At 37.3% G+C, this 11,003-nt stretch overlaps 1 protein-coding gene across 3 annotated transcripts; it reads left to right on the top strand.

Moving 5' to 3' along the window:
* The first annotated feature begins 2,734 nt into the window (after positions 1-2,734).
* LOC106318131 (CLIP-associated protein-like) lies at positions 2,735-10,031 on the top strand. Of its 3 annotated transcripts, none has more exons than XR_001265299.1 (21): positions 2,735-3,254; positions 3,339-3,494; positions 3,587-3,649; positions 3,868-3,936; positions 4,078-4,234; positions 4,313-4,474; positions 4,573-4,670; positions 4,964-5,038; positions 5,115-5,183; positions 5,275-5,360; positions 5,432-5,549; positions 5,719-5,817; positions 5,892-6,246; positions 6,354-8,131; positions 8,216-8,314; positions 8,709-8,813; positions 8,939-9,013; positions 9,093-9,165; positions 9,262-9,330; positions 9,437-9,538; positions 9,639-9,778. XR_001265299.1 is itself a non-coding variant. In XM_013755994.1 (21 exons), exons 1-21 carry the CDS (start codon positions 2,922-2,924, stop codon positions 9,795-9,797), a joined length of 4,296 nt encoding a protein of 1,431 aa, XP_013611448.1. In that variant the 5' UTR covers positions 2,735-2,921; the 3' UTR covers positions 9,798-10,031. The 3 variants fall into 3 exon arrangements, 1 of the variants encoding a protein (XP_013611448.1); XR_001265298.1 differs by having other exon boundaries at positions 9,093-9,168; XM_013755994.1 differs by having other exon boundaries at positions 9,093-9,161; positions 9,639-10,031.
* The last annotated feature ends 972 nt before the right edge of the window (positions 10,032-11,003 follow it).

Below are 11,003 nucleotides of genomic sequence, written 5' to 3'. Positions count from 1 at the left end.
TGTACTGAGCTTGTTTGATTTGCACAAACAAACTGGACTCACGAAATCAATAAGACAGCAAAGAATCTCTCTTTGAATCCTAAATACCGATATTTTATACAAAGAACAATCTTTGATAAAAACTGAATAAACTTTTTATTAACTTGGTGATTAAGGGTGTTTTTTACAATGGACGTCTAGGAGCTTATATAAGGCTCAGAGACAAAGGTCCTAACGCTCTAAAACAAATAGAAAAGGAAACAAATCAAGCAAAGTAACAAAATCGGAAACTAGCCGTTGGAGCCTTTTATGGGATTTTGGCTCCAAGTGAGAAACTTGATTCTTCTTGAACCTGGACGGTTTAAAGGGATAAGAGAGCTTCCTTGGGATATTCCTGGGTGCTTGATAGGTGCTGATGTCATGCCTGATCTGAAGAGAAAAGAGCTGTTGGACATTAATGTCGGTTTGCTCCAAATAAGGCAGGTTTGAGTAAATGAGGATCCTCCTGATTTAATGGTTGCTGGTGCATGGTATGAACTTGTTGAACTCCTCCTAGACGCCTAGAATATCTTCTGATTGGTTGAAATGATCTCCTGGTCGCTAATGTCTAGTTTGAAGCTGATTGAACCGGTTAGCTTCCAATTGACGCAAGTGTAGATCAATGTTAACGTGTTTAGGGTAACATTAAGATACCAAATACGTATGAACAATAGGCAGAATTTATATATCACATAAGTACTGAATCCGGTTAAGGTATGCGAATTCATTGCAAATCGGTTAATATTAATCATAAGTTGAATATTTAGTCCAAATAATTATATTTACCTTTAATGAAATGTTTGTTTTGAATAGGTTCAAAAGTTAAATATCACACATGTCTAATATGTAGGTTAGATACAAAATATAATTCTAAATAAATAGATTAACAAAAAAGTTAAATATCACACATGTATAATATGTAGGTTAGATACAAAATATAATTCTAAATTAACAGATTAACAAGAATAGAATTCATTTTAAACATTTATTTTGTTGGAAAAATTTTATGTTTACCATTTTCATGGTTCTACTTTTCATCTTTACCTTTACTAAATAGTCATTTTCAAAAATACATTCTTCATGAATTGACAAAAGACTTTTATACCCTTGTTATTTATATATATAATAAATTATTATTTAAATAAATAAAAAATAATTATTTTTTTTTACGTTTTCAAATTGTACTTTTTCAAATTCGAACTTTTTTATAAATTTTTTTTCATTTTTGTTTTTTTTTTTCAAAATTTCTTTTTGAAAATAAAAAATTATATTTGAAACTATTTTAAATTGTTCTATAGATTGTTTGAGTTCTGTTTTTTTTACTCTTTCCGTTCTTAAATATAAAATGTTTAGAATAATTTTTATTTTCCAATATATAAAATGTAATATAAAATAGTGTTTTAAAATTCAGTGACCAGTTGCTGGTAGGGGTGTCAAAATGAGCTAGCTCGCTCAACTCAGCTCAACTCAGCTCAACTCATAGTGAGCTCGACTTTTTCATGAGCATGCTCAGCTCAGCTCAATTATTATATGAGCTTCAATATGTAAACTCGAACTCAGATAATCTAGATCGTGAGTTAAATGAGCTAACTCGTGATCTAAATAAAAATAATTATAATAAAATAAAATAGTGATAGAATAACTTCTATAATATTGTTCAAAATTTAAATATTAAAAAATCCAAAACATAAATATTAAATACTAAATAAAAACCAACACATGACAAAAATAAATAAAAACAACACCTAATATAAATTAAATTAAAGCAAAACCAATGATCCAAATCTCTATTCTTGGTGAGAGTCTTGAGCCAATTCATCTTCAGTGTGTTATGTATGTTTTACATTTTAATTTTAGAAGATAAAAATGATTAATATATATATTATCTTTTAAGAAGATTTGGTTTGACTTTTTAATTTTAGAAGATAAATATGATAAATATAGAAATTATTATTTTTTTACATAAAAATAGAAATTATCCAAATCCAAATATAATATATATAAAATATATTATATATTATTTTAAGTATAAAATGAACAAGCTCATGAGTCAGCTCATGTTCATCAAATATCGTTTATATAACTCGTGATCTAATTTAAACTCGATCATTAAACTCATTTATTAAATGAGCTTAAAATATAGAGATCGTGCTCATGAAAAAACGAGCTGAGTTGGGCCAGATCATGAGCTTTATCTCATTTTGACACCCCTAGTCGCTGGTGATGAAGAAATGAACAACATAAACGATTAAAAAATAAATTAAAATAATATTAAAATTATTTTTATTTTAAAAAATAGAAAATTAAGCTAAAACTTAATTTTGTATAAAATTAAAATTAAAATTAGAATTAAAATTAAAATTAAAATTAAAATTAATTTTTTTAAAAAAAACTTTAAAATAAATATAGAGATTAATCGCTATCGCTAGCGATAATAAAACAAAAAATAGAGCGACTGATTGCAACGACTAATCGCCAGCAATTAGAAAATAACAATTATGAAACGAACAACAAAAATTATAGCTAATCGCCATGGCTAGTCGCTGCCACAGTCAAACGAACAGGGTCTACAACTAATAGTGGCGTGTCACTGTAATTACTAAACGGAAGAAGGGTAAGAACCCAAATACGCAGCCAACCACGTGGTTTCGTTTTATCTTGTTCAAATATTTTGTTTAAAGTCTTAATCAGTCGCCTTTACTCTTTGTTTCTACTAAGTAAAAAAAAAATTAAGCGGCACTTCTCCGCTAAATCTCTTCGTTGCTTCTCTCTCTCTAAACACATCACATTACACTCTCTCTCCCTCCTCGGATCGATTCGGTTTGGTGTAGTTCTGATTTGTGATTGATCAGATCTGAAGGGAGGAGAGGAGAGGCAGATCGGGAGTTGTAGCCTTGTAGGTCATGGAGGAAGCTCTGGAAATGGCGCGAGCCAAGGACACCAAGGAGCGCATGGCGGCGGTGGAGCGGCTGCACCAACTCCTCGAAGCTTCTAGAAAGAGCTTGAGTCCATCGGAAGTGACGTCCCTGGTTGATTCTTGCCTGGATCTCCTCAAGGACAGCAATTTCAGAGTCTCCCAGGGCGCGCTCCAGGCTCTTGCTTCCGCCGCCGTGCTCGCCGGCGAGCATCTGAAGCTTCACTTGAACGCGCTCGTGCCTGCCGTCGTGGAGCGGCTTGGCGACAGCAAGCAACCGGTTAGGGATGCGGCGAGGCGTTTGTTGACAACTCTCATGGAGGTGAAATGAGTTTATCATTTTATTGTTATTGCCAAAGTGTTGCTAAGAAGATGTAACAGTTTCTTTCTTTCTTTAAATTAAAAGGTTTCGTCTCCGACGATTATAGTGGAAAGAGCAGGTTCGTATGGTTGGATGCATAAGAGTTGGAGAGTGAGGGAAGAGTTTGCACGTACTGTCACGTCTGCCATTGGTCTCTTTGCATCCACCGAACTCCCTCTTCAGCGTGTTATTCTTGCTCCGGTACAAAAGAAGCAACCTTGTTTATTTTTTTATGCTTGTAATGATTGGTTTTAATAAGGTGATCTTAAAAATGGTATTTTCTTGTTTGTCAGATACTTCAGATGTTAAATGATCCGAATCAAGCTGTTAGGGAAGCTGCAATTCTGTGCATTGAGGTAAAGTGTCAACCTTTTAAGAGACTTTGTATTAGTTTCTAATCATGGAGGCTGACTGGTTATTTACATCAAATTCCAGTAATTTGAATTAGATGGTAGTGAATCCTATATACTTTGTGCAGAGAATTTCATCAATTTTTCTCTATTTGCTTTTGAGAACCCATAGAGATGCTGTGTCTTGTGTTTGCTTCTAATATGACACTTGTGTTTTCCCTCAGGAGATGTACATGCAAGGTGGGTCTCAGTTTCGCGAGGAGCTCCAGCGCCACCATCTTCCATCATATATGGTAGATCTCAGATTAAGATTGATTCATATTTGGTGCAGAGCGTGCATATTGCATATCAATCTGCATCCCGGCGTAGTGTATTTTGATGAGGAATAGTAGAATTTTTCAGTTTGCTACAACTCCTTCTCTGTTATTAATCAGGTAAAGGATATTAATGCTAGACTGGAACGTATTGAGCCACAACAGCGTTCTACAGATAGCCATCACCATGTTAATGAGATTAAGACATCAAATGTCAATCCCAAGAAAAGCAGTCCGAGAGCAAAGATTTCCACTAGGGAGAACTCTTTATTTGCAGGTTAAGATCTTTCCCCCCAAGAAAAGTCTATAATTGGTGTTGCTTACCTTGGCTGATTTTTTTATCTGTGTACTTCAGGAGATGCCGACATCACCGAAAAACCCATCGAGCCAGTCACAGTGTACTCAGAGAAGGAGCTGATACGAGAATTTGAGAAAGTTGCTTCAACACTTGTCCCGGAGAAAGACTGGTCATTGCGTATTTCAGCTATGCGGAGGGTTGAAGGACTCGTTGCAGGAGGTACTTACTTAATCAACTTCTTTTGTCCGTCTCCTTCTCTCCATGATATTTTCTGAAATTTCTAGTGTCACATCTCATGAAATCTTCCTCTGTTGAAGGTGCGACTGACTACTCTTGTTTTCGAGGTCTTCTGAAGCAACTTGTTGGTCCCTTAAGTACACAATTATCTGACCGGCGGTCTACCATTGTTAAGCAGGTTCACTAAACTGTCGATTTGATATTTTTATTATTAAGATTTAGAGTGCATTGTGATTCTTTGCCCAGCAATGGAGACAAACTGATGATTTGGGTTGTCGAGAGAAATGCTATTTCATTAGTTTATGGAGTTCATATTTTTTCCCTGGCCCGTGACGACACTCTCCATTGTTGTATAATTTGTATACATTTTAGCTACAGTAACATATTTATATCATGAATGCAGCCTTATTTTATATAGTTTTGTATTTATATCATTGCCTTTCCTTCATTTACTGTTTCTCGTGTTCATAGGCTTGCCATCTCTTGTGTCTCTTATCGAAAGAGCTACTGGGTGATTTTGAAGCATGCGCTGAGATTTTTATACCAGTAAGCTTAAACCCCTGTCATCACTGTTATGACATTTTTTAAAACATTCATGTTAATATTATTATATGTTAATCAGGTACTTTTCAAGCTGGTTGTGATAACTGTGCTTGTAATTGCAGAATCTGCTGATAACTGCATAAAAACGGTAAATCATTAGCTTTTCTGATTTTGGCTTCTAGAAGATTGCCTGCTCGTCTAAGTTTTCCGCTTACACAGATGCTTTCTTGCTATTCTAGATGCTGCGTAACTGCAAAGCTGCCCGTGTACTTCCTCGCATAGCGGAGTCAGCAAAGCATGACCGTAATGCAGTTCTGCGAGCAAGGTATAATTCGGCCTTGGTATAAATCATAAGACCTTCGATTTTATGGAAGTTGATCCCAGTTTTTTATACAGGTGTTGTGAATATGCACTATTAACACTCGAACATTGGCCTGATGCTCCAGAAATTCAGCGGTCAGTTGATTTATACGAGGATCTGATTAGATGCTGTGTTGCAGATGCTATGAGTGAGGTAGGTTCCTTGTTTCATCTCTGTGTGGGATGGCAGTCATTAGGGTTCTATAAAACTTTGTAACGGGATCTATGTTTGCATTATTAGTATCAAACGATTGCATTTCTTGTACTGCCCTTCTATCATTCTCCCATGTATCATTGGAAGCTGTTAATATATTGAATAACAGGTACGGGCAACTGCTAGAATGTGCTACAGAATGTTTGCAAAAACTTGGCCGGATCGTTCTCGTCGTTTATTTTCCTCCTTTGACCCTGTCATTCAAAGGGTAAGGCTTCTCAACTCTCTATATTCTGCGTATTAGCATGATGAGACTTAATAACACATTCCAAATGTTCTCAGCTAATAAATGAAGAAGAAGGTGGAATTCATAGGAGACACGCCTCACCATCTGTCCGTGAGAGACACTCCCAGCCTTCATTTTCTCAGACGTCTGCTCCATCTAATTTACCTGGCTATGGAACATCAGCCATAGTCGCTATGGATAGAAGTTCAAATTTGTCCTCAGGAGTATCTCTTTCTTCTGGCCTACTCCTACCCCAGTCAAAGGATCTCAATAAAGGTTCTGAACGTAGTCTGGAAAGTGTGTTACAGTCAAGCAAGCAAAAGGTCAGTGCAATTGAAAGTATGCTCCGAGGACTGCATGTATCCGATAGACAAGATCCTGCAGCCCTTCGTTCGAGTAGTTTGGATCTAGGTATTGAGCTTCTTTCCTTGCGAGAGTATATCTTGTTTTTGAAACATTCTGTGACATGAGCTAAAACATTCGTGCGCAGCTAAATTGTCTTTCTATCCCCTGTGCAGGAGTTGACCCTCCATCGTCCCGTGATCCTCCATTCCATGCCTCTAGTGCAGCATCCAATACTCTCAAAAATAGCACAACTGCTGAATCAATGCCTAGTATTAACAGAGGCAGTAATCGCAGTGGTGGCCTTGGTTTGTCAGATATCATCACCCAAATACAAGCGGCGAAGGACTCAGGAAGACAATCACACCGTGGCAATCTGTTGTCCGAGTCTCATCCGAGCTTTTCATCCTTGACAGCTAAACGGGTCTCAGAGAGAAATGAAAGAAGTTGTTTTGAGGACAACAACGATTCCGGGGAGGCGAGGCGGTTTATGGTGGGTCATTTAGACAGACAGCAGATTGATTACTCTTATAGAGATTTGAACGCTAGCCATGTTCCCAATTTCCAGAGGCCACTTTTGAGAAAGAATGCTGGGGGAAGAATGTCGGCAGGCAGGAGGAGTTTCGATGATAGCCAGCTGCAAGTTGGTGACATGTCAAATCATGTTGATGGTCCAGCGTCTCTTAACGAGGCCCTTAACGATGGACTGAATTCAAGTTCTGATTGGTCTGCCAGAGTTGCAGCTTTTAATTTTCTCCAAACTTTGCTGCAACAAGGCCCAAAAGGTGCTCAAGAAATAATCCAAAATTTTGAGAAAGTAATGAAACTATTTCTCCGGCACTTGGATGATCCTCACCACAAGGTTGCACAAGCAGCACTGTCGACACTCGCGGATCTTATACCATCTTGCCGAAAGCCTTTTGAGAGCTACATGGAGAGAGTCTTACCCCATGTTTTTTCAAGGCTAATCGATCCAAAAGAGGTAGTTAGACAACCTTGCTCGTCAACCTTGGAAATTGTCAGCAAAACCTACAGTGTAGATTCCCTTTTACCTGCGTTGCTTCGTTCACTGGATGAGCAGAGATCTCCAAAGGCTAAGTTAGCTGTGATTGAATTTGCCATCAACTCCTTCAACAGGTACGCTGGCAATCCTGAAATTTCGGGTAACAGTGGCATCCTAAAGTTGTGGCTGGCAAAGTTGACACCATTAACCCGCGACAAAAACACCAAGTTAAAAGAAGCTTCCATTACTTGTATCATATCTGTCTACAACCACTATGATTCTACAGGACTTCTAAATTACATTCTTAGTTTGTCGGTTGAGGAGCAAAACTCCTTGAGAAGAGCCCTAAAACAATATACTCCCCGCATCGAGGTGGAGCTATTAAATTATATGCAGAGTAAGAAGGAGAAACAAAGAATAAAGTCTTATGACCCATCTGATGCCATTGGGACATCATCTGAAGAAGGATATCCCGGTGCTTCCAAGAAGAATATATTCCTTGGCAGGTATTCTGGGGGTTCTGTTGACAGTGATAGTGGTAGGAAGTGGAGTTCTTCCCAGGAGACGACAACGGTCACTGGTTGTGTTGTTGGTCAAAGTGTTTCCAGTGGAACTCAGGAAAAACTATATTACAACTTCAGAAGTGGGATAAGTTCTGCCAGTGATCTGTTGAACCAAAAGGATTCTGATTATACGTTTACTCCAGCTGGTGAGAATTTGATATCAAGAACTAGCCCTAATGGAAGCTCATACAACGTTGAAAATTTGGATGGCTTATCTCCACAACATTTGGAGAAAAATGGTCTGAATATGACAAACGCTGATTCCTTGGAAGAAAGACATGGAGATGAGGTCTCCGGCGACTTAGATTTGAGTCACTACATGCTCTCATCTATTAAGGTTAACCCAACACCGGAATCTGGACCTAGTATTCCTCAGATTCTACATATGGTAAGTAACAATTGCCACATCGACTAAAAGTCGTTATCTTTATCTCTCACTGTAAAGCATGTCCTGATGGTTATCCTTATACAGATCAATGGGAGTGATGGAAGCCTTTCTTCAAGCAAGATATCTGGACTGCAGCAATTAATTGAAGCCTCTGTAGCTAACGAGGAATCAGTTTGGACCAAGGTATACCTAATAAACCCTAATTCCAGTAGTTGGAGGGATTGGTCTCGACATGGCCAACTTATAGATTACAGTTCTATTGAAAAGAGTAGTAGTTAGTTACTGGATATGTCTTAATTCACTCCATGATATTATGAATCTAAACAAGATTAGTTAAGACAAGAAAAATGCGTGTTGGTAAACTTAGTTGTTTTATATTGGTTTGAACTTAGGACTAGAAACTTAACAAACCAAACCATGAAATTTGTTGACATGTTGTAGCAGCTGTATTTTCCTATTTGTTGTTTTTGCCATGTGATTCTTGTTCCGTCTTGCTGGTCTGACTCAGAAGTAACTAAAATATGCATTTTGCTTATCAATTCTAATGGATATTCTCCATTCTTTTGTTTATTCTCAGTATTTCAATCAAATACTGACGGTTGTTCTTGAAGTGGTCGAGGACGAAGATTTTTCAGTCAGAGAAGTTGCTCTTTTGCTGATTTCTGAAATGCTAAAGAGCCAGGTTTGTTACTTACTCAGACTCTTTAATCAAGCGTCTCTAACACGTTAATGGTGTTATATTTCCAGTTCTGTGAAATTGCGAGCATCTTTCGTTACTTGTATATATATCTCACTTGATAATTTCAGAAAGATGCCATGGAAGATTCTGTAGAGATAGTGATTGAGAAGCTGCTTCATGTCTCGAAGGACTCTATTCCAAAAGTAAGAGACCTTATTCTTGTGCATTCGTATTTTTTTAATGAGTCCTGATCTCCTCGTATATGATAATATATCCTTTCAGGTTTCCGGTGAAGCTGAGCAATGCTTGACCACAGTTTTGTCCCAATACGATCCTTTCAGATGCTTAAGTGTATGTAGTTAAAGCTATCATCTTCTCATAGTAGCCTCATTTGGATTTGTACTTCATTTGATCACTAGTTGACTTAATCTAAGTTATGTCTTTGTTTCAGGTTATTGTGCCACTATTGGTAACAGAAGATGAGAAAACTCTCGTCGCTTCCATCAATTGTTTAACTAAGGTAAATAATTTCTTCAATTTTCGGAGTTTGTAGATACAAAAGGTGCATGCATATATACAGTCATCAGATGTCACTGAAAGGGCACATTGCTTTCTTGTGTACACAGCTTGTGGGTAGGCTCTCGCAAGAGGAGTTAATGAGTCAGTTGTCTTCCTTTTTGCCTGCGGTGTTTGAAGCATTTGGGAACCAAAGCGCAGATGTCCGAAAGGTAAAACAAATCGGACAGTAGTGTTATGTCTGGAAACGGGGATACAAAATGTTAATAAGACGTATATCTGAGCTCTAATGGGATTTGTGTGTTGTTGCAGACAGTGGTGTTCTGTCTGGTGGACATATATATAATGCTTGGGAAAGCGTTCTTGCCTCATTTGGAAAGTCTAAACAGCACACAGGTTCGGTTGGTGACCATCTACGCAAACAGAATCTCACAGGCTAGAACTGGTGCCCCTATAGACTCAAACACGTAACGAGCCATTTGTGCTCCTGGTTCATTGGTTTTCTCCCTTCTGTATTTGGGGTTGTTATTCGTTATTGTTCATTTTGTATATGGGGGTTATATGTGTATGTCTTGTGATACTTCTTGGTGTAATTTTGCAACTTGGTTTTTTTCTTCTATTCATTTTGTTAGTGTGTGATCTATTTTTATCTTTTTTCGCGGGAATGTGTTATTACTTTGCTCTCGTATGATCAATCAATTTTTTAAATACCGTGGGCTTCTGATTGATGATTAATTCAATTTAACATTTGATGTGATTTGATTTTTAATGGGGTTAAACTACTCTAGAATATCACCTAAAACTATGAAATTTGAGTTTTAATTTTTTTAACTAAGAAATCATATCCAAACATCATAAAATCACCTGAAAACTTTAAAACTCCACAATTTAAAATATTTTCAATAACAGTGGATTTCAGAGTACTTTAAGAAATGTCAAATTCAATAACAGTGGATTTTAAATGAGTTTTTAAAATTCATGTTTCAATAACAGTGGATTTGTCATTTTAATACAAATCACCTGAAATTCTCAGTTGAATACATCCCCTAGATGACATTTATTATCTTCATATAGTATCTTTTATACTACTTCACCAGTGGTACATGATTTACTTGAGATTTATTTTAATCTTCGAAGAGGGTCACCATGGAAAAGGTCAGTTGTCACAATTCTCCAAACATCTTTGCAATTGAAGCTGGCTAAACACCATTTCGAATCTTCCATAGATTTCAGAAAACACGATCACAGAAACTCTGGACACCTCCAGTTCATCATATTCATGTAAGAAGGTTTTGATCCGTTTCTTACGCAGATAGTTACACATATGGCTTACCTGTCACAAGTTATCTTTGCTCCTGATACTTGTGAACATATCGTGTTCCATTTTTGGATTTATTCACATATTATTTTGTTGAAAATTTCAAAATAAAACGCAAGTTAAACCCACCTATTTACTGGACTTCTTCATCGAAAAGGAGACTGTGAGAGAAGGACCTCTCTCTCAAAGTAGATCTATAACCGGGTCTGGTGATCGGCCGGCGCGTGAGCGTGCGTGCCGCCACCGGAGCCCCTCAAGCCACCTTTAAAGCTGTTGATTTTCGCTTCGTTCTCGTTCCCTCTCTCCTCCGTCTTGCTTGAGCTCTGGAACAAGGCCGCACATGGCGGATCTGTCTCTGG

The sequence above is a fragment of the Brassica oleracea genome, chromosome C9 (genome assembly GCF_000695525.1).
Source record: "Brassica oleracea var. oleracea cultivar TO1000 chromosome C9, BOL, whole genome shotgun sequence".
NCBI classification, from domain to species: domain Eukaryota; kingdom Viridiplantae; phylum Streptophyta; class Magnoliopsida; order Brassicales; family Brassicaceae; genus Brassica; species Brassica oleracea.
The sequence above is the reverse complement of the archived record's forward strand: the minus strand, read 5'-3'. Positions and strand labels throughout refer to the sequence as shown.

Coding starts and splice junctions, on each gene's coding strand:
- LOC106318131 (XM_013755994.1), top strand. CDS start 2,922: ATGGAGGAAGCTCTGGAAATGGCGCGAGCCAAGGACACCAAGGAGCGC. Junction 8,132..8,215: donor TTCCTCAGATTCTACATATG/GTAAGTAACAAT, acceptor ATCCTTATACAG/ATCAATGGGAGTGATGGAAG. Junction 8,814..8,938: donor CTGAAATGCTAAAGAGCCAG/GTTTGTTACTTA, acceptor TGATAATTTCAG/AAAGATGCCATGGAAGATTC.